The 23,248-nt window shown below is 44.9% G+C and overlaps 1 protein-coding gene across 2 annotated transcripts; it reads right to left on the reverse strand.

Moving 5' to 3' along the window:
* Window positions 1-559: 559 nt before the first annotated feature.
* Window positions 560-10,043, reverse strand: LOC129182337 (beta-1,3-N-acetylglucosaminyltransferase lunatic fringe-like). 2 transcript variants are annotated; one of them, XM_054778328.1, is made up of 8 exons: window positions 9,619-10,043; window positions 3,758-3,806; window positions 3,421-3,523; window positions 2,260-2,416; window positions 2,113-2,198; window positions 1,890-2,049; window positions 1,732-1,805; window positions 560-1,573 (listed from the first exon to the last, which is right to left on the reverse strand). In XM_054778328.1, the coding sequence occupies exons 1-8, from the start codon at window positions 9,952-9,954 to the stop codon at window positions 1,519-1,521; spliced, it is 1,020 nt and encodes a 339-aa protein (XP_054634303.1). In that variant the 5' UTR covers window positions 9,955-10,043; the 3' UTR covers window positions 560-1,518. The 2 variants fall into 2 exon arrangements, with proteins under 2 accessions (XP_054634303.1, XP_054634302.1); XM_054778327.1 differs by having other exon boundaries at window positions 1,890-2,198.
* Window positions 10,044-23,248: the final 13,205 nt, after the last annotated feature.

Genomic DNA, 23,248 nt, shown 5'->3' on the forward strand with positions numbered 1-23,248 from the left:
CAACCGCAAATGATTTAGTAGTCTAGTGGCGGTTGTTTGTTTCCATATCCCCCACGGCCCCCCATGTAAAGCCCTTATGACTCAGGTATGGTATGATATCGACAGAATTTTTAAAAATGATCATACCCGAGTCCTTATGACTAAGCTCAAGCACACCTGTTGTCACATTTAGTGTGAGTGGCTAACAAGCTAACAACAGACTTAACAACTCACAAGTTCTGACATAAGTCATTGCCGAGAAGTGTTTCTTGGGAGTGGCAATATGGCGGCCGCGTGGCTTCACAAGTCATTGACCAACGGTCTATCCAGATATATAATACAGATCAGTGTTACTAACTGCATTTGCGATCGTACTTTCTGGAACGGTTTTGTTGGTTATACAACACAAATGGCAACACTTTGCTTGTTCCGGATTCCCGCCGTACCGCTTGCAGCCACTAGGTGGAGCTGTTGCCAAAAAACATCCACTTTCATCACATTCTACAGCGACAGGATGCAGTAGAGGTTGTAAAAAAAAAAAAAAGAAAGAAATTCTCAAACATTAAAATATTTACTTCACATCATTTTTATTTGCTTCAACAATAATCCACCTTCCAGATACTGGAGAGTTTGATAGAAACATAAAAAAGGGGACATCATTTGACTACTTTATGAAGAGCAGGATGACTCAATGTGAGTCATTTAAATGGGGAGTCTGGAATATTCAATCACAAGAACACTTAGCTGTGTTACTACTCAAGTACTTAGCTGTTGCTGCAACCAAAACCCTGCATGCTCCATGAACAAATGACACGCTGGCAGTTGCACAAAGGGAATGAAGCGTTTGAGCGCCGTGAAGGACGGTGGCAGCTGCGCATCTTGTTGTAGTCAACATTTGCCAACAGCCGCCATCTTTGCCACGTCGCCTCCGCGCAGCTGGAGCACCATGCTGGCTTGCTAACCTATGGAATGCTTTTCTTTCACCTTTTTATGGCCACATGATGTTGTCTTAATGCGAAAAAGACCAGTTCGCAATGTCCCCATCGTTATCCTAGGCTTTTTTATGTTTAAAAACCTAATTAGCATTTGCATCCTGGTAGTCAGCGGCGTTTTAAGTCTAATCATCTGCCCAACAACTTGTGTTTTACGCTAATAACACTACGAGCTGTGCTGTTGTACAGAAACTTTGGATGTTTAAAATTGAGATTTACAGATTGTAACACCACAAAATTCTCTTCAATCCAACCATTTTCTCGTACTCGCGAGGGTTTTTTCATTTCTTAATGAACAACAAAGCTGTAATGTGCGTGCCAGGCCACTAGTCGGCGGCGTCCACATCCAGCAACTGTTATTCGGCGTTTACACAGCAATATAGATGACATCCTTGCCAAAAATGTGCGTTTTCAGGCTTCCAGCTGCTGTGTGCTTAAAAGGGTGCCTTTGAAGAGCGGTCTCCGCAGCCACGCCGAACAAGATGACACAACTCATCACGGGAATATCTCCACGCTGGGCAACCGACGAGGTGCTTTCATGAACTTGTCAATGTTGGCACCAGGGGGTGTCTGGATACAGCACACAATGCACACACAAGAACCTGCAAACAACACACACACGCAAGACAAAACCCAGGAAGTTGGAGTTGCAACGCGTGGAAGGCAACAAAGGCAGGAAACCGTCACAAAGGCGCCAAAAGAAGCTCAGACGTGAGTCGGCCAATCCGAGGGGCGTGGACATAAACGGGTAAAAAGTCACCTGGTTGGATCTTGCTGTGGTGAAAACGGTCCTCTCAGGTTGATGGTGTTCTTGCCGTTGTAGCTCAGAGTGACCTGATCAATAGAGACGATCGATCATCAGTACGGACTAACCGGCATGATCAGTCGGCGCTATTGATTTGGTGGGGTGTGACTTGCCTGCTCGTGCACCCGCGACAGCAGCGCCAGGCTCTCCAGGTGGGAGTGGAACAACGGCGAGCGAACGAGGCCGACCCCCAGCAGCGCCCCCGCGATGTAGCCCACCGCGCAATCGTCCGGGAGGCGGATGCGCTCGGCCGTCGCCGCGAAAGCTCCGTCGCTAAACAGCCGATGACGAGTCACATGAGAGAAACGGCAGAGAAACGGCACACGGCGCACGTACCTGGCCCAGGGTCTCATGCTGATGGCGAGGCTGCGACTGAGACAGAAACCCGCCCCTCCTGTGGCGAACCAGAAGGAAACCTTCCTCTGGAAAACAACACTCAGTCACATGTCCAGTGGGATACATAGCGGTTGTCTACCACTTTACCATTTCAGTGGCGCCGCTGAGCTCCTCTGAGGCCTCCAGGGGGCGCTCCAGACTGGGCCGGCCGATGTAAACATGTTGCGTGCTGCTGTACTGAGACAGCAGCCCCAACAGGGCGCCCACGTTCAGGTAGTTGTCGTCGTCCACGTGACAGAACCACCTGCAACGCCACACGTGAGCAGGTGTCACGCTACAACATGTTAGCAAGGAGCTACGCTTTGTTAGCACTTTGTTAGCACTTGCGACACTTTGGTAGTTGGCATCTAACACAAATGGCCGCACATTAGCAGGTAGCTTTTACCACCCATTAGCAAATAGCGTATTAAAGACACATTGGCAGTTACTCTAGCTATACGTTAGCACTTTGTGTTGTTACAACACATTAGCTGTTATCATATTTAACACACATTAGGAATTTCAGAGGCCGCACGGTGGGTGAGTGGTTAGCATGTTGGCTACGCAGTCAGGAGATCGGGAAGACTCCGCTTGGGCATTTCTGTGTGGAGTACTCCGGTTTCCTCCCACATTCCAAAAACATGCATGTTAGCTTCATTGGAGACTCTAAACTGTCCATAGGTATGAATGTGAGTGTGAATGGTTGTTTGTCTCTATGTGCCCTGTGATTGGCTGCCCACCAGTCCAGGATGTACCCCGCCTTAGGACAACCAGCATAGCAAAAGGATGGATGGAAGGAATTTCAGTCTCACAAGGAGTTGGCGTATTGATGGCACAGTAGCACACATTGGCAGTTACTCTCGTTACGATAACTTAGTAAGTTCAGTTGTCATGGCCCATTAGAATGTAAAATTACAACACATTAACTGGTTGTCATGTGTTAGCACTTACAGCCACATTAGCTGTTACCATATTTACAACATACTAGGAATTTGCGTATTTTCAACACGCTAACATGTTGTTAGCGTCTTGACAGCACAGTAGCAGCGGGCGTACGTACCACACAATGGCAGTTACTCGTGTTACAATAAGTTAGCACGATGTGAAGTTAGCATTTACGGCACTGCAATTAACGTATTGGGGACACTTCGACAGTGAACATCACGACCATACATGAACATTCAGCGTATCGGTGACGTTGCTAGCACTTGGTGTTTGCGGCACGACGCCTTTACCACATGATGCATAGGCTAGCTAGCGTAGACTTACTTTCGGTCGGACTTGAGGAAGGCGTCGTATTCCGCCGCCATCTTACAGGAGAGAGCCTGGCGGCTGTGAGCGGCTGAGCAGTTGGTGTTGATCAGGTGACCTCCTGATGACAGCAACCAAAGAAAGACATGCTAACAGTTAGCTTTGGTGACGACACCACCGCGCCCCTGTGCTTTGACTTCCTGCCTGCTCTGCATGGAAACACAATGTTGTCCAGTCAGCAGCCTACTTCCTGTTGCTGATAACACACACCGCTCAGCACAACCTCTACGTGTGTGTTGTATGTGTGTGTGTGTGTGTGTGTGTGTGTGTGTGTGTGTGCGTGCGTGCAACTCACCCATCCGCTTCCTCAGGTCGGCGTCGTCTCCATCGGTGAACACATACGTCTGCAACACAAACACACCACTTGTGTTATTGGGTGTAGAGCACAGTGGACGCCATGATGTTAATGTAATACTTCTACATGGTGGAATGCTGTGTGTGTGTGTGTGTGTGTGTGTGTGTGTTTATGTGATGAAGGATGGGGTCAGAGGTTAGCATGGACTCAGGAAGCCATGCGGTCTCTCCACAGGATGTAGAAGACAAATCTTCCCTTCTGGCTGTTTTATTAATCAGCTTGTTTTTCTGCGTCTGCAAAGGTTGACTCGACACCACTGGACTCCGGCTTCTTCATTTTATGTGTGGAGTCTCCCCATGTATGTCCCCTGGGGGGGTGTCCCACAGGGTTGTGTGGCTGCTTAACAAGAGGTCCTTCGCCGTATTGAAGTTCAAGTCATGTTCATACCACCCGCTGATCCTGACTTTGTATTGCATTTTTTACTCATTTTTGTACTCTTATTCTTGTCAGCATGATTCATAATTTATACCTGATTCCCTTCCAAAAAACAATCTAGGACACCTCACCTGCCCTGTCCAGCAACCAGGTGTTTATTTTATACTCACACTGGTTGAATTTTTGGCTACAAGGTTACTGAATCGATGTAAAGTTACTGAATCCTTCTAAATGAACCAATATAGTCCTTGAATCGTATCTAAACACGTCTTTGTCGTGATGCAACTCGATGCGCTTGTCGAACAACACTCGTGCGATTCCAAGCCGACTGTGAAAACACTCCACTGCAAGCCGAAATACCACAAGACAGTCATCGGTCACGGGACGATAAACCACGCCCACGCTTCATTAGGGAACACCTGCACGAGCTAATGGTGCTAATAGCGAAAACAGACAATACGTCAATATGCCTTCTTTAGCTAATGAGCTTATTTAGCATAAGGAATAATAAACATCACTTCTGTTATACACGACCACAGCAATGCAAATGTTGTCCGCCGAACTCCTTGCAACTTCAAACAAGTTATCGTTTGAACTTCCGCATGCGCCGATTGACGACCCGAAAATTGCGTCACGTGACCCGTGCGAGGCAAACTCTTAAAAACGGTTGTAAATGTTTGCTCTAACGAGACCCAGCGGTGGTTACATTGTAGCTGCTGCAGTTGGACTCCATTGAGGGCGGCGGTGTGGCCACAGTACCACCGTGCACGCCTGGTGGTGATACTGTAGGCGGTTTCCCAGCACTCATCAACACGGGAGTATGCTTGCAGTTCTGCATCCATCCCACATATGCTAATAATCCAGGCACATCTCAGTTGTTCAACTGTGAATACATCAAAGTCCGTTCACGTTTGGAATCTGAATGTACTGATGCTATCTCGTCATGTGACTTTGTATCTCATTTACCTCATCATTGGGACTTTTCACCTCATATTAGGACTTTCAGCTAATTATTACGCCCCGCCTCTCGCCCGAAGTCAGCTGGGATAGGCTCCAGCACACCCGCAATCCAGTGAGGATAAGCGGCTTAGGAGACGGATGGATGGACTACCGATTACTTTTTATCTCATAATTTCAACCTTTGACCTCAGAGTTATGACTTTGTATCTCATAATTAGGATGTCTCATCTTGTAATTTCAATCTTTATTGCATAATTAGGACTTTTTATCTCCTAATTATGACATTCTATCTCATACTGTAATGATGACATCATTCTAACGTTTTATCTCGTAATTTCGGCTCTTGACCATCATTATGACCTTTGACTTTTTATCTCCTAATTAACATTCCATCTCACTATTTCTGTCTTTTTAATCTCGTAATTGTAATGTGACTTTTGACTTTTTAGCTCATCATTTAGACTTTTTATTGAATACATTTTGATTCTTTATCTCCTAATTATGACATTCTATCTCATCATTTGGACTTTTTAATCACTTTTTAAATCTCACAATTATGACTTTTTAATCTTATGACCTCATAATTTTGACTTTTTATCGAATCATTTTGACTTTTTAATGTCGTAATTTCGACTTGTGACATTTATCTCACAATTCTGGCTTTTTTTAATGTCATAATTCTGAAATATCACTGGGATATTTATTTTCTTTCAGTGGCGGAAACGGGAACCTATGAAATGTTTTGTCGATGAAATGAAGCGCGTGTGACTTTTATGGTGAGCGGCAGCCAAAAGTGATGTGAAGAAGCTAAGTGGCAGACTTTTGAAGCTTTGTACGCTTGTCTGTTTTCGCTCCAAGGACAGTTATTCCGATGTGTCCAATGGCTTTATGACTGACGTTCTGCACATCAGCTTTGCTTATGAATGAAATATCATTTTAATGAGATTGTTTCCCCTTCAGGTGGGCAGGGAGCAGCCGGGTGCCTGATGGGAGAAACATATGGCAACCACCACCCCCCCAAGGTTAGGTGTGTGTGCGTGTGCGTGTGAGATCAGACACAAGTTCAACTTCCCATGAGAAATCAGCTGACTTTCCCAGGACGTTTGTCTTTGTGTGTGTGCGTGCGTGTGTGTGTGTGCGTGCGTGTGTGCGTGCGTGTGTGTTACTGCGTTTCCATTAGTCCTTAGTCAGCATTCTTTCAAGCATGGAGGTGTGTCTGGGAAACAGGTAGAGTGACTGCAGCTTGATCGTGAGAACACGCAATCAGCTGATTGTGTGTACACACACACACACACACACACACACACACACACACACACACACCATTTAGACCTCAACAGTATCAAACCCAACCCGATAGAGCATATTAACCAATCCAAAGTCCAGAAACAAAGAAAGCGTTACCACTGACATCTTCCCTTCCAAATGCCCACACTGGGGGCCACAACATCCACAATAATCACAACTGCTGGACTTGACAGTCAGTCGCTTTAAAAAAAAACAAAAAAACGTGGTCGTACATTTTTCTCAATAAATATTGCATAGACACGTCCGTTTTATATTTAGTCAGTTTGTACATATTTTTTAATATTTGGGGGGAAAAATGACATTGCATTATATATTTTTTATTTACTTTTTTTATTCAGTGAAAAAAAAAGAAGTGGTTTAATGTGTAAAACACCTAGAATGAAATGTACTGTCAAAATGTGTTGAAAAAAATTCTATTAAAAATACAGTTTTTATTTTAATTTTAAAAAAAAAGTGTGGGGAGAAACTGCTTGAAATTTTTGTTAACATCAATTCAGTGGGAAAAAATCCAGGTGAAAAAAGCCTGTATTAAAATGTGCACGATTGCCAAAACGTTCAAAGTGTTGGAAAAAATGATACTAAAAATCTGAAATAGTTTTTATTTTAATGAAAATGACATTTTTGTACACATCAATTCAGTGGAAAATTTGTTTGTTTTAAATCCTCTTTAATCTTGGAAATGTGGAATCAAAAAGAATTTGGGAAACTATGTAGAAATAAAATCCATGTGAGAAAACCTAGAAAGAAATGTCAAAATGTGTTGAAAAATTATATTAAAAATGTAGTTTTTTATTTTAATGAAAAGATTGCGTTGAGGTTTTTGTAAAAGGCAATTCAGTGGGGAAAAATAGGGTCTAAATGTGGGGAAAAACATCCAGGTGAAAAAAAAACTTGTACTGAAATGTACAGTATTGTCAACACGTAAAAAGTGTTTTCAAAAATTCTACAAAAAATTTGAAATAGTTGATATTTTCATTAAAAAGTGCGGGGGAAAATGCAAAAAGTTGCAATGAAGTCAACTGAGTGGACAAAAAGTCTGCTTTAATCTTGGAAATATAGCAGAAAAATATAATGAAATATAATGAAATTTACTGTCAAAATGTGTTGGAAAAGTGATATTAAAAATATCATTTTCATTTTAATTAAAAGGAAAAATTGCCTTAAAATGTTTGTAAACGTCAATTCAGTTGGGAAAAAAAGTGTTTAAATGTGAGAAAAAAAAATCCAGGTGGAAAAAAAACTTGTATTGAAATGTACAGTATTGTCAAAACCTAAAAAACTCTATATAAATCTGAAATTGTTTTTATTTTGACTAAAAAGTGTGGGTGGGGGAATGCAAAAATTAGCACTGAAATTTTTGTACAAGTCAATTTAGTGGGGAACTGAAGAAGAAAAACAAACCAAGCGTTCTTTTATGAGGTCTGAATGTCACTTTCAGGGCAAACAACCTTTGGGTTGTTCTGTTGGGGGATCTTTATTGCTCGCCAGTGATGCTGCTCATCCCCTGCATCGAAAATACTGTAGAGTCAACACTTGTGCACCTTCTTGCATCACAAAGGCGACCACCTCGTTGTATTACAATGCCGACATCGTAGCGCTTTAAAGAAGTCGCGTCGCGTTTGACGGACTTTTACGACTCAGGAAATCCTCCGGTGGGGTCCGCTTGTGTGAAGTTTAAATAACAATAGACTTGGATCGCAGAGCGTCGTGCTGGTAGCGGCCGCCACGGGCCGTTTCAAGAGCCCGGGAGCAGCTTTGGAATACAACATTCCATGCAAGTTCTTATCATCTTCTTTTTGATTTGTTAGCTGGCAGAACTGAGCGTACATGACAAATGGCTGCACGGGTGTTGGCATGAAAATGAGATATTGGCTCATATCGGTCGATGTTGGGGCAGTGCTGAATGAGCCCAGTTTAAAATGGACTACATCGGTGTATTGGATACCGGGACGAAAGCAAATATCGAGCATATCTACAAATGTCCCGTTTACAAGTTGTATAAATCAGGGGTTGCCAAATGGTCTCAACCTGGGATCCACGTTTTCCAATGGTCATTCATTCGTGACCCACTTTTATTTCATTTTTAAGTTTGATTTATTTTCAGAATTTTTTACACTTTTATTTAAGTAATTCCTTTCTTTTATTTTATTTTTTAGTATTTTTTTTACAGTTTTAAGTCATTCTTATTTTCATTTATTTTTATTTTTACACTTTTAAGTCATTTTTATTTTATCACTTTTACTTAAATCTTCTTAATTTTTATTTATTGTCATTATTTTTTTTACACTTTCATTTAAGTATTTCCTCATTTTCTAAGTATTTTTTTTTACTTTTAAGTCATTCTTATTTTAATTTATTTACACTTTTGTACACTTTTAAGTCATTTTTATTATCACTTTCATTTAAATATTTTTTATTTTTACACTGTCATTATTTTTTGACACTTTTATTTTAGTCATTCCTATTTATTTTTTTTGTATTTTTTTTTTTACATTTAGTCATTCCTATTTTCATTTACTTTTCACTGGTAAGTTTTTTTTTTTTAATTATTTTCTGCTTTTATTTAAGTCTTTTTTATTTTTATTTATTTTATTATTGTTACATTTTTTATTGAAGTCATGTATTTATGTTATATTTTTCTTTTTTAATATAATATAATATAATATAATATGATATAATATAATATAATATAATTTAAAAAAATTCTGTGTTGTTTTTGTTTTTCTAATTATTTTTCTTTTATCGCTTGTCAACTTTTGAAACGTTAGTACACGTCCAAAGTGCATTTTATAGGAATTTCTGAAGGCATTTTGTCAAGGAAATGAGGAATATTATATTGTATTGTATTGTATTATCACATGATGACCGCGTGCATACAAATAATGCGTACATGAAAATGAAATATCAGATGTTTGACTTATGAATGTAACATAAACAAGGAGGAAAATATTGCTCAATTTGAAAATAAGACAATCATGTGTTGTATATTACATATTTTAATGTCATTTTTGACTTGCTGTCTGCGACCCACCCAGAATGGAGCCACCACCCACTTTTGGGTCCCGACCCGCCAGTTGAGAACCACTGGTTGTGTCTGTGAGGACTTATAATCAGTGTCATGGTTGACAAAATAGTTGAAAAATTATACAGAGACTCACATTTTGCATATTTCTGGAGATCCATGTGTCCAAGAGGAGATCCAGCCTCTGCCGGTGGTATTTGCTGGTCGTCTTCACCGCGATGAACAGGTCGTCCGGGGAGAGAAGCTCCACGGCCTCGGGCGGAGCAATGCTCCGCGCCGGCCCGCTCACGGCTCTACTCTCCCGGGTCAGCTGTCTGAAATAGTCCGAGAAAAGCCCGCGGCTCGCCGGAGCCTGCGTCGCGCTGCCGGCGGTGACAATGGCGAGTATCCCGGTGACGAGCAGGCAGGCGACCGCGACGCGAGGTCCCGCTGAGCCGGAGGCGAGGCTCTGGTCCGCGGCGGACCTCCACATGGTGACAGCGTGGAGGACCTCACGACAACTTCATTCATCCGTTGGACGAATATAGATTGGGTTTAGTCACAAACTGATCGCGGTTGTGTTTCACAGTTAGTGGGCGGAGCCTGAGCTTCACAAGTCATTGGCGGGTTTGAGCGCTTGCTGGGGGGCGTGGCTACGTTGGAAAGCGGCGCATAAGCTTCTTTAAAGACCAGACATTATTCTAAATCAGGGGAAAAACTGAAGGACCGGGGGCCATATTCGGCCCGCTGTATCATTTTATGTGGTCCACAAAAGGCTGGAAATAAATATTCAAAATAATTTTAAAAAGAATATATTTTTCAATCAAAAAGACACAAACGTATTTCTTGTCAATTTTGACAGGGAAGTTTGGATTTTTTTGTTGTCAAATTCAATTTAAAATGATTATTTGTTATTTATTAATGAATAATTAATAACAATTATTCATGATGATTATTAGAATGTTACAATAGTTGGATGCTCAAATTTCACTTTGGCTTCTATCAATGTTGGTAAAACAATACACAGTGAAAATGATAAGCAAATGTGTCAGAATATCATGAGGCACACACACACACACACACACAAACACACACAAACACAGTTTGTGACAGTATGCACTTCCTTCTTTCATTCGGACACCCATGTGCTGCTTGACTCCGGGGCGCAAGGTCAGTGTTTTCCATGTGCCTCTATTTGGGATTTTCCCCTTTTTGTTTCCTGTCAGTGGTGTGCATACACACACGCACACACACACACACACACACACACACACACACACACACACACAGATTCCTGAATGAAAGTACTGTACATTAGTTTCACAGAGGTTCTTCGAAAAGATGACTGAGGAACAAAGGATTCTTTTTATTTCGGAGTTTCTTTGCTCACAAGGAGACTGTTGCTGTGTGGGGTATGGCTTGACCACAGAGGGTGTCTTATTAAAAATAGCTTTCAGACAGCACGAATACTAAAATGGATGGATGTTTTGTGTGGTGTGTTGCAGTTTTTGGTGTAGATGACACGAAAGTCACATGGGGTCTCAGCAGGGTTTAGTGTTATTTTTAGAACAGCAGGAGTTAACCATGTATGTTGCATGATGTGCACTCCTTTGAACCTCTGAAGTCGTACGATTCAGAATTAAACCAAACGTTTTTGCACAAAAATCTCGGAATTAAAATTGTCTCGCAGCGCGTCATTACTACAGAGGTAGGAAGTTGAGTAAGTAACTTCTTCAAACATCCGGAGGATCATTGATCATCCCCCTGAGCCGGGGGATCCCATTGGCTGTCTGTCAAGACACGGGACCATCCTCAGTTCAAATGAAGGTTGTTACTGGTGCCAAGTGCAGTCCAATAACCATCAGACACCATCTGCCAGAGAAGCCTTTTATGAAGAAAAAAGCTCTTCAAAGGCCTCGTCTCCTTCAAGGTTTGGAATTTGCAGGCGAGCACCAAACATGGGACATTGAAAGGTGGAAGAAAGGTTTATTCTCCCTTGACGGTCCTGATGGCTTCCAACGTTGCTGGCATGACAAGGAGATCCCAACTGAGTGGTTTTCCACCATCATGATCCTCCAATGGAACAATGGAGCTTCAGGTTGTGCAGGGGCGTCAAACGGCAGCCGGCTATGTGGAGATCTCATGACTGAAGGCCCTCGTCTGTGTGGTGATGACTGGCTTTTCAACAGGACAACGCTGCACTTCACAAAGGACTTCTTCCAGAGGAATAAGATCACTCTTTTGGACCATCCTGCGTGTTCCCCTCATCTAAATCCATTGGAGAACATTTGGGGATGGATCTACAAAAATGGACATGAGTTCCAGACAGTGGATGCCCTCCGTGAAGCCATCTTCAGCACCTGGAGCAACATTGCCACTATCCTCCTGGAAACACTGGAATCAAGCATGTCCAAAGCCATTTTTCAGATGATTTTTTTCACAACTGTACACTAGGTTCTCTACTTACGAACACAATTGGTTCCAGACGGCCGTTCGTAAGTCCAACAAAAATAATAATTTTAATATATATATTATATTAATATAATTTACCAATGATATAGGTACTGCATGTACGTGTATACACATACAGTATATGTGTATGTATGTAAATATGAGTTTGGATGCAGTAGTAATATTAAACGAGGATAATTAATGAAAAAAACAATCATAAAAATGATAAAATAATACGTAATGGTAAATGTTATTTACCTTTGAAAAGGAGTGGTCGAGCATATGTCGTTGTGGTGGAGGAGGAGGAGATATTGAAAAAAGGACAAATGGTCGTCGTGGTTAGACTCCTAAAAGAGGTAGTGTTCTGTGGGTGGTGTAGAATTAAGCAGGCCTATTAACTCTTCATAAACTTTAATCACACGCTCTGTCCGGGTTGTACAATTTAGCTTTCCATTTAGCTTTACACTATCTCCCCAGTCTAACTCTTCCTCTGTTGGTCCCATTAGCTCTAAGGCTGCATTAGCAGTGTCACAGTGCCCTCTACTGGTCAAGCATGTACAGTAGCAGTATAAATACTGTGAGTGACTGACTACAAGGCAAAATCAAATAAAATATAGATCAGTCGGCTTGTGTTCGTATCCACGAATGTTCGCTAGTCGGGTGTTCGTAAGTTGGGGACCTAGTGTACAACAAGGCTAAATACATGAAAATATAGACCAGTCAGCTTGCGTTTGTATCTCCGAATGCTCGCAAGTCGGATGTTCGCAAGTAGAGAACCTAGTGTAGTTCTGTTTTAGGGGGATTTTGTGTTTTTTTGAGCTATGATCTTAAACTTTTGCTGAACAGCCGATTTCACTTTGCAGTAATTTCCCATTTGTTCTTTTTGCATTTTGAAGCTCTACTTGGAACCTCCTTAACATCCAACAGTGCAAAATGTACATTCTTGACCTTTATCAACTGCTCCTAACATTTAGATCAGGAGTGTGTATTAATGGTGGTTAACAATTTTTTACGCTTGTTTGACAGTTAAAAAGGTGACTTCAGATGTTGCCTGGACCGTCAGTGACAGTTTTAGACAAGAGGAGCCACGTTTGTACACAGTAATGCAGTTTCATCTACTTACTTACTAATAGTAAGTGGCTGTCTTTCTTCAAACATATGCTTTTATGTGTGTGTGTGTGTGTGTGTGTGTGTGTGTGTGTGTGTGTGTGTGTGTGTGCGCTCGCCCACACAGTGCTATAAGGGGGGATCTTGTCATCTTAACCCAGGATTGTACAGTCATGTGCTTCTCATTAAAATACTTTCCTTCACTTTTGGATGAAAGGAAATGACTGCAGAGTCACTTTGATAACTGGTGTCATACACACACACACAGACACACACACACACACACACACACTGGTTGTTGCTTCTGCAAGACATTCCAATAACAATAAATCTTCATGGATGACCTGTCAGCTTCTTACACAAAGCTGGTTAAAAGCAGACCATGTGAGAGCATAAAAAGATGTGTGTGTGTGTGTGTGGGGGGGGGGGGTTGGACAGTGCCTCCCAGGGGTGAGTGGACACAGTAAATGTTGGACCCTTTGGAATTCTGTCATGTGCAGAACCCTGGATCACATGACTTCAGTCGACTGTTGTCTGGATCCAGGAACAATCTGTCCCGTAGGAAATGATAGTCTGTTCCAGGGTCAAGCTGTGGCCAATATAAACACTTTACAGTGTGCTGCCAATGGTTTAAGCCACATTTGAATATTCTTAGCTGTCACACAAAAGTGTAGAAAGAAGTGAAGCAGTGTTGATATGTAAATGATAGAAGTTTATTTTGGACACACACATCTTGTGTTCAGTTGTGCCGCCACCGACCAACACTTCAACTCGTTTGATGATCTCATACTTCCTGTATACTTCTTCTCTACTCACCTTCCTCTTTTTTCATGCCGATCCTTCTTTTGGAAGAAGCGTTGCCGCAACAACGGAAAAGTCAGAAGAAAAAGCAAAATAAGCACGGCCTATGGTTCCCTCCTGTGATGTATCATACACGGCGGCCATGTGAGCCCACTATGACCTCCAACCCTTTTACTGACTCTAGTTCTTACAAGTCACTCACTGAAGGGTACTCAAGTCACTGGAGTGACACAAGTGCAACATGCACAAGTTGCACCCATGAGTCAGTAAATCTTCAGTCAGTTAAACTGGAGTCTTCATGAAATACCCGTGAGTCAGTGAAACTCGAGTCTTCTTCAGGCACCCATGAGTTAGTGAAACCTGTGTTTTCAGCAAACCATGAGTCAGTGAAACTCAAGTCTTTGTGAAATACTTAGGAGTCAGTGAAATTCAGGTTTTCCATAACCCGTGAGTCAGCGAAACTCGAGTCTTCATCAAATACCCATGAGTCAGTGAATATCGAGTTGTTGTCAAATACCCGTGAGTCAGTGAATCTCAAATCTTCATCAACCTGCGAGTCAGTGAAACTCAAGTCTTTGTCAAATACCCATGAGGTAGTGAAATTCAAGTTTTTGTCTTCCCGTGAATCTTGAATCTTTGTCAATACCCATGCGTCTGTAAATCTTGATTGTTCGTCAACCCGAGAGTCAGTACAACACAAAGCTTCGGTGAGCACCTGTGAGTCAGTGAAACTTGAGTTTTTGTCAGATACCCATGAGTCAGTGAATCGTGAGTCTTCATCTACTCGAGTCTTTGTTAAGCGGCCGTGAGTCAGTGATATAGAGGAAAGCTTAGGTGTCCCCTGCAGACAGAATGTTTAGCATAGCTATGCGAAGCTAAGCTAAGATCTTAGCCTAGCTCAGGCTATGAGGATGTATGCTGTAGAGTTCTCATGCAGAAACAACAAAGCAGATCTTTGTCAGCAAACAGTGACGCTTTTGTCCTAAATTCATATTTAGCATCCAGTAAAGGTCATAAAAATCGGTCTGCATAGTTACTTAGTTTGTAGCGCTTCAGCTCAACTATGAAGGCTTTATTGTGTTTACCCTGCAGGCTTTTTATGTTGGGAGTATTTTGCCGTCATGACAAACATCATTAGCCTGTGAGACGTTTCAGAGGAGAAGCGTGTCTTTCTTGCATCTATTCACTGCCAAAGCAGCCATACGTGTTCTTATTACAAGGTAAGAAGTAAGCCAAACGCTCTTCTAAGATTCATAGATTGAGATAAAATTAGCTTTTATGAGGCTAGATTTGAGCAAAGTGATTTTCCATATTCTAGATGTAGGAGTATTATTCACAGAGACTTTCCCTAAAGACAAGCAACCATTCACACCTATGGATCATTCGTCCTGTCTCCCTATCATGCATAGTGTTGGAATGTGGAAGGAATGTGGAAGTATTGCCTGATCTTGGGGCCGACATGCTGGCCACTCGCTCAGCGTGCAGCTAACGTCTTCATGTCGCCATGTTAGTTATGTTGGTTACTTCTTCACCGGTCTGAGCTTTTCAACAAGCATCAAGCAAATGATATGAATGGAACCTTTTTATTTAAAAAGAACAAAAGTGTTATTGTATCGAAAATGCACTTCATTTAGGAAAACCTATTGTCATCAACACTGAATTCTTTTTTGGCTTGAATTGCATGTAAATTCACTAGTTTTTAGATTTTGAAACTAGATAAAAAGAATAATATTTTCTTGAATCAAGTTGAATCATTTTACACATTTACACAGACTTTATGTGTCACGAGTGGCGGATGCCACAGCAGGAAAATTAGGATCCCAACGCAAGACTAGGGCGACTTCAAAATACAAAATAAAGTTTAATAACAAAAAGTGTCCAAACAGGTAAAGTACAAACAAAGGAAAATCCACTTTGGGTAACAAACATAAAACACTGACAGCAGAAGGCTGTCAGGGAAAAAACTAGAAGTAACAACAGAAAACGCTGAAGGCAAACCAACAGGAAAACACTAACAAAGTACAGAACTGGTGAGCACAAGCACAGGTAGCGGGCCAGAAAGCAGGGTAAAGGTAGTGGAGCCGGACTGAGCGGTAGCAAGGAACGGGAGGTCAGGAAGTACAATCTGGCAATGATCAGACGCTGCTGCCTTGCTTAAAAGGAGTCCAGATTGCCTGCAGGTGCGCTCCGGCGTCTCCGCCCACACCGGCTGAGGTGCACTGCGGACAAATGGCAGACAGGCGGCAGCAGAGCGACAAGCAAAGTGTGACAGTATGCCCCCCCCTCATAAGACGCCTCCTGGCGGCTTACCTGGCTTGTTAGGATGGAGACGGTGGAAGTCGCTTATGAGTGACGGGTCCAAGATAAGGGAGCGGGAGACCCAAGAACGCTCCTCAGGGCCGTAACCCTCCCAGTCGACCAGGTACTGGAATCCCCTGCCCCTCCTTCGGGAGTCCAAGATGGCCTTCACTGTGTACGCTGGATGGCCATCAATCAGGCGCGGCGGAGGAGGCGACTCGACCGGGGGGCACAGGTGACTGGAGGACACAGGCTTGAGGCAGGAGACGTGGAATACCGGGTGTACCTTGAGTGCTGGTGGTAGTTTGAGTCTGACGGAGGAGGGACTGATGATGGAGTCGATCTTGTACGGTCCCACAAATCTGGGTGCCAGCTTCCGGCTGGTTCCGGCCAACGGTAAGTCCCTGGATGACAACCAGACTTCCTGGCCGACCTGGTAGACGGGTGCCGGAATCCTGTGGCGGTCGGCCAGGCGTCGATTCCGGTCCGCCGTGCGGTTCAGCGCAGCTACTGTCTCTCGCCATACTCTTCGGGCGCGGCGCAGGTGGACTTGGACCGATGGCACCGACACTTCCACCTCCTGAGACGGAAAAAGAGGAGGCTGGTATCCATTAGCGACTTTGAAGGGTGACATACCTGTGGCCGAGCTGACAAGAGTGTTGTGTGCGTATTCCACCCAGGGGAGGTGGATGGACCAGGATGACGGGTGTCGGTGGTAGACGCAGCGTAAGGCCGCCTCGAGGTCCTGGTTGGCCCGCTCTGTCTGGCCGTTGGTCTGTGGATGGTGACCGGATGATAGGCTCACCGATGCCCCGAGTAACTTGCAGAAGGACTTCCACACCTTGGAAGTGAACTGGGGTCCTCTGTCGGAAACAATATTGAGTGGAATGCCGTGGATGCGGAAGACATGTCTCACCAAGAGTCGAGCTGTGTCCAGTGAAGTAGGTAGTCCAGGTAATGCTATAAAATGTACCATCTTGGAAAACCGGTCAACAATGTTCAGGATTGTGGTGTTTCCTCTAGAAGGAGGTAGTCCAGTAACGAAGTCCATCGCTATATATATATATATATATATATATATATATATATATATATATATATATATTTTTTTTTTTTTTTTCAAAATGGCGCCGCTTGAGTGGCTGCCAGTTACAGCAGCTCTGTACTTTTCTTCCACATTTTAGGGTTTTTATAGTATTTTAGTTTTCTTTTTACTTTTCTTTTGGTCGCATTTTGTCGAGTGTGCAGCTATGGAGGTTAATATTGTTACTTTTGTAATCTGCGCCTTGATGCTCTTTGAACTTTTCAGTTCAACTGTGGGAAACCTCTTCAGCCACAGCTCCCCATTCAACCAAGGCTCCATTGTTTACACCCGGGATCAGCTGTTAGCCCTGTGCCACACACACCCTCTCTGCGTGGAGAGGCCGGAGATCCCCAAGGAGCTGCAGAGGAGGAGAAGAGGATGCAGGTCGGGAGTGAAGTGTAAGAAGCGGAAAAGACGGTACAAGCCATGTCTACCGTCTGTCATCATGGGGAACGTAAGATCTCTCCCCAACAAGATGGAAGAGCTAACGGCGCTGACCCGACTGCAGAGGGAGTACCGGGAATGCAGCCTCATGTGCTTCACGGAGATGTGGCTGAGTGAGCTTTCTCCGGATTCACATGTCGCACTGGACGGATTCCAGTTGGTACGAGCGGACAGGAATGCAACGGAGAGCGGTAAGAAGAAGGGAGGGGGAATCGCTGTGTTTGTGAATGATAGATGGTGCCACCCGGGACACATCTGTGTGAAGGAGCAACTGTGCACCAGAGATGTGGAACTGTTAGCGGTTAGCATGCGGCCATACTACCTTCCGAGGGAGTTTTCACATGTTATTGCTATGACTGTGTACATCCCCCCCTCAGCGGTCGCTGCTGCAGCTATAGAGCAGATCCACACCATCGTCTCTCAACTTCAGAACCAGCACCTCCAATCCCTCCTCCTCATCTCCGGTGACTTCAATCATGCTTCCCTGTCCTCTGCTCTCCCCACCTTCACCCAGTATGTCAAATGCCACACTAGAGACAATAAAACGTTGGACCTCTTGTATGCAAACATCAAGGATGCATACACCTCATCCCCCCCTCCCCCCTCTGGGTCATTCTGATCACAACCTCGTCCATCTCGTCACAGACTACACTCCAGTAGTGAATAGACAACCCCCTGTGAAGAGGCCTGTGAAGCAGTGGTCTGAGGAGAGCAGTGCTAGGCTCAGAGACTGCTTCCAGACAACAGACTGGGAAGCGCTCTGTAGTCCCCATGGCAGTGACGTTGACAGCATGACTCACTGCATCTCAGACTATATCAACTTCTGTGTGGAGAACACTGTGCCCTCCAAGTTGGTGCGGTGTTTTCCCAACAACAAACCCTGGGTGACCTCTGAGATCAAGGCCCTGCTAAAAAAGAAGAAGAGGGTCTTCAACTCAGGGGACAAGGAGGAGCTGTGCAGAGTCCAGAGGGAACTCCGGCACAAGATCAGGAAGGGGAAGGACTGCTACAGGAGGAAACTGGAGAAGCGGCTGAAGGAGAATAATGCCAGGGAAGTCTGGAGAGGCCTGCAGACCATCACAGGCCATGGTAAAGGAGTGGGGAGAGACCAAGCCAGTGGGGACAAGATCTGGGCAGATGAACTCAATGTGTTTTTTAACAGATTTGAGTCTGCCCTCCCTCCCTCCCCTAACAACTCACCACTCTTCACCCCCACATCCCCATCCCAGCCATCCTCTACTCCCCTCTCCATAACTGATGATCAGGTGAAAAGTCAGCTGAGGAAGATCAAGGCAAGGAAGGCCCCGGGACCGGACGGCATCAGCCCTAGAATCCTCAAGGACTGTGCTGACCAGCTCTGTGGAGTTCTCAGGCACTTGTTCAACCTCAGCCTGAGCCTGGAGAAAGTCCCGGCCCTGTGGAAGACCTCCTGTGTGGTCCCGATCCCAAAGACACCGCGTCCCAAGGAGCCTAACCACTTCAGGCCTGTTGCCTTGACTTCTCACCTGATGAAGACCATGGAGAGGATTATCCTGCAGCACCTGCGACCCCTGGTGGGCACTCAGCTGGACCCCCTGCAGTTTGCTTACCGGCCTCGGATCGGAGTGGACGACGCAGTGATCTACCTGCTGCACAGATCACTGCTACACCTGGAGGACAGCGGGAGCGCTGTGAGGGTCATGTTTTTTGACTTCTCCAGTGCCTTTAACACCATCCAGCCGTCACTGCTCAGAGTGAAGATGGAGAGTGTGGGAGTAGACCAACACCTGACTGCATGGGTTATAGACTACCTCACCAACAGACCACAGTATGTGAGGCTCCGTCACTGTGTGTCTGACATGGTACTCTGCAGCACAGGTGCCCCTCAGGGTACGGTGCTCTCCCCTTTCCTCTTCACCCTCTACACCTCGGACTTCACACACAACTCCACACAGTGTCACATCCAGAAGTTCTCCGATGACACAGCCATTGTTGGTTGTGTTTCAGAGGGGAATGATCTGGAATACAGGACGGTCATCAGGGACTTTGTCAGCTGGAGTGAGCTTAACCAGCTGCAGCTCAACACCAGCAAGACAAAGGAGATGATCATTAACTTCCAGAGGAAAACATCTCACTTCACACCGGTGAACATCCAGGGAGCGGACATAGAGTTGGTAGACAGCTACAAATTCCTGGGTGTTCACCTTAACAACAAGCTGGACTGGTCCGTCAACACCCACGCCCTCTACAAGAAGGGCCAGAGTCGCCTCCACCTGCTGAGGAGACTGAGGTCCTTTGGTGTGTGCAGGACTCTTTTACGGATCTTTTATGACTCTGTGGTGGCCTCAGCCATCTTTTATGCTGTGGGCTGCTGGAGAGGGGGCAGCACGGACAGGGACAGGAGCAGGATCAATAGCTCTGTCCTGGACGGTCCTCTGGACTCCGTGGAGGAAGTGGGGGAGAGAAGGATGTTGGCTAAGCTGACATCCATCATGGACAACACCTCTCACCCGCTACATGACACTGTGGGTTCCCTTAGCAGCTCCTTCAGCAGTAGACTGTTACACCCACGGTGTAAGAAGGAGAGGTTCCGCAGGTCCTTCATACCGACCGCTATCAGGCTCTACAACACCTGCATCACCTGAACCATGTTGTAGTGCTTTACTTTACTGTTCTCTTTACTTGTCTTGCTTGCTTGCTGCTGTAACAAGTAAATTTCCCCGCTGTGGGATCAATAAAGTACATACAATACAATACAATACAATATGTGACCAGGGACGGGTCGGGATGGGCAACGGTTGTAACAAGCCCGCCGGAGGTCGATTAGACGACTTATTCCTGGCGCAGACAGAGCAGGCCGCGACGAACTCCTTTACATCCGCCGCCATGGAGGGCCACCAAAACCTCTGCGCCAATGCCAGCTGAGTTCATCTGGTTCCTGGGTGACAGGTCACTCTGGATGCATGACCCCACTGCAATACGTCCGATCTTAGTGTCTCTGGAACAAACAATTTGCCAGCCGGACAACCCTCTGGAGGCACCTCCCCTTCAGTTGCCTCCGACACCTTCTTCTCCACCTCCCACCGAACCGCGCCTAACACCCGGGCCACAGGTATGAAGGTTTCCGGCGCTGTTCCCTCCTCCGTGGAACTGAAGACTCTGGACAGGGCGTCGGGTTTAATATTGCGTGATCCGGGTCTGTAGGTGATGGAAAAATTGAAGCGTGTTAGGAACAGTGACCAACGGGCTTGTCTGGCATTAAGTCTCTGGGCGGTTCTGATGTAGGACAAGTTCTTGTGGTCGGTGATAACTATAAATGGATGAACTGCGCCCTCCAGCCAGTGCCGCCACTCCCGCAGCGCGAGAACGATGGCCAACAGCTCCCTGTTGCCCACATCGTAGTTCCCTTCAGCCTGTGTGAGGCGACGCGAGAAGAAGGCGCAAGGATGCAGTCTCTGGTCGACCGGGGACCGCTGGGACAGGACGGCTCCCACTCCCGTATCAGAAGCGTCAACCTCAACAGAAAATTGTAAGTTAGGATCAGGATGTACCAGAACCGGAGCGGATGTAAACAAGGTTAAACGCAGAATTAGCCTCTGGGGTCCATACAAACGGAATTGTTGGTGATGTAAGCCTAGTCAGAGGTCCTGCTTTGCTGCTGAAATTACGTATGAATCGCCTGTAGAAGTTGGCGAACCCGAGGAACCTCTGCAAGTGCTTCCTTGATTTAGGAGTAGGCCACTCGACCACCGCCTGGATCTTGGCGGGATCGGCACGCAGCTGACCCTTCTCCACAATGTACCCCAGAAATGGCACCGAAGTGGCGTGAAAGTCGCACTTCTCTGCCTTCACGTAGAGCCTATTTTCCATTAATCGCTGAAGAACTAGTCGGACATGAGTGATGTGGTCTTGAAGATTCCTGGAAAAGATAAGTATGTCATATAGATATACAAAACAGAATTGATTTATCATGTCGCTGAGGACGTCATTAATGAGGTTTTGGAACACCGCCGGGGCGTTCGTGAGGAATACTTGGCTCACGCGGCTGATGAGGCACAGGTGCGTGTGCAGCTGCACCATTAGGTGTGTCCAAGGTGTGTGGGGACGTACCGACCTCTGGTGGCGGGTGAGAGGAGGTACTGGCAAGGCGTTGGTTTAGGGCATCCATGCCAGCGGATAGCACCGATATGGCCTCCACGATGCCTTGGAGAGACTTCTCGTGACCACCGACTAGTTGGCCTTGATGCGCCAGGGCTGAGCGGAAGTGCTCCATGTGTGCGGGATCCATCTTGGCCAGATTGTTCTGTCACGAGTGGCGGATGCCACAGCAGGAAAATTAGGATCCCAACGCAAGACTAGGGCGACTTCAAAATACAAAATAAAGTTTAATAACAAAAAGTGTCCAAACAGGTAAAGTACAAACAAAGGAAAATCCACTTTGGGTAACAAACATAAAACACTGACAGCAGAAGGCTGTCAGGGAAAAAACTAGAAGTAACAACAGAAAACGCTGAAGGCAAACCAACAGGAAAACACTAACAAAGTACAGAGCAGGTAAGCACAAGCACAGGTAGCGGGCCAGAAAGCAGGGTAAAGGTAGTGGAGCCGGACTGAGCGGTAGCAAGGAACGGGAGGTCAGGAAGTACAATCTGGCAATGATCAGACGCTGCTGCCTTGCTTAAAAGGAGTCCAGATTGCAGATTGCCTGCAGGTGCGCTCCGGCGTCTCCGCCCACGCCGGCTGAGGTGCACTGCGGACAAATGGCAGACAGGCGGCAGCAGAGCGACAAGCAAAGTGTGACATTTATGACTACATTTAATATAATAAATCTTGGTAGGCACAATGAAATTTGCTGTGCAGCCTTCACATTGCTCTGAAATCAGCAGATCTTTTAAAAATGGTTGCTGATTGCTTAAAATGGGACTTTTTTACTTTCTTGAAATGCAGTTTTTGCAGTGTACATATATTTTCTGTGTGTGAGTCCGTTCCTAAAGACAGTTTTACTCTTAATTTAAGACAAATATATATTCATCGGTTGTTGAAGAATAACCCAAATAAGGTTTTTAGCTTCTTATTAGAAATAAGAAGTCATTTCTGGCAAAAATGTCTTCATAAGAATTGGCTAGCAATACTTACTCTTAATATAAGATGATTTTCCTCAAGTGAAAATTGATAGGGAAGATTGCATTTAGGAAAAAAATAAGAAGTGGTTGCTTAAAATGGAACTTTTTTACTTTCTTCAAATTCAGTTTTTGCATTTTTTTCCCCTCCAAGCTCTGGAATCCAAAAGCTGATTGATTTGCTGATTTCCTTACTACTTTGTCCCTGAAATCCACACCCGTCGCCTGGACCCTTTTTTCATTCCCCGCTCCCGGCCTCACGCCGATTCTCCGTCGACCTCGGGCATGGTGACATTGAAGCCGCCGGCTCAAATTTGTGTGGAGCCTCCAATTGGTTCCAGTGTCAGGAACGTCCGGAGTGGGTTGATGTCCACCGGTAGAACAAAAGATGACTAAATGCTGCTTATTCCTGCATGATGCACACTTATTCCAGAAGACAACACCAAAGTGTGTGTGTGTGTGTGTGCCAGTGATAACGATGCCTGAAATATGGCGGTACATGT

This window comes from Dunckerocampus dactyliophorus, chromosome 6 (genome assembly GCF_027744805.1).
Source record: "Dunckerocampus dactyliophorus isolate RoL2022-P2 chromosome 6, RoL_Ddac_1.1, whole genome shotgun sequence".
Classification (NCBI taxonomy): domain Eukaryota; kingdom Metazoa; phylum Chordata; class Actinopteri; order Syngnathiformes; family Syngnathidae; genus Dunckerocampus; species Dunckerocampus dactyliophorus.

Coding starts and splice junctions, on each gene's coding strand:
- LOC129182337 (XM_054778327.1), bottom strand. CDS start 9,954: ATGTGGAGGTCCGCCGCGGACCAGAGCCTCGCCTCCGGCTCAGCGGGA. Junction 3,807..9,618: donor TCTCCAGAAATATGCAAAAT/GTGAGTCTCTGT, acceptor TTTGTGTTGCAG/ACGTATGTGTTCACCGATGG. Junction 2,199..2,259: donor TCAGCGGCGCCACTGAAATG/GTAAAGTGGTAG, acceptor GTTGTTTTCCAG/AGGAAGGTTTCCTTCTGGTT.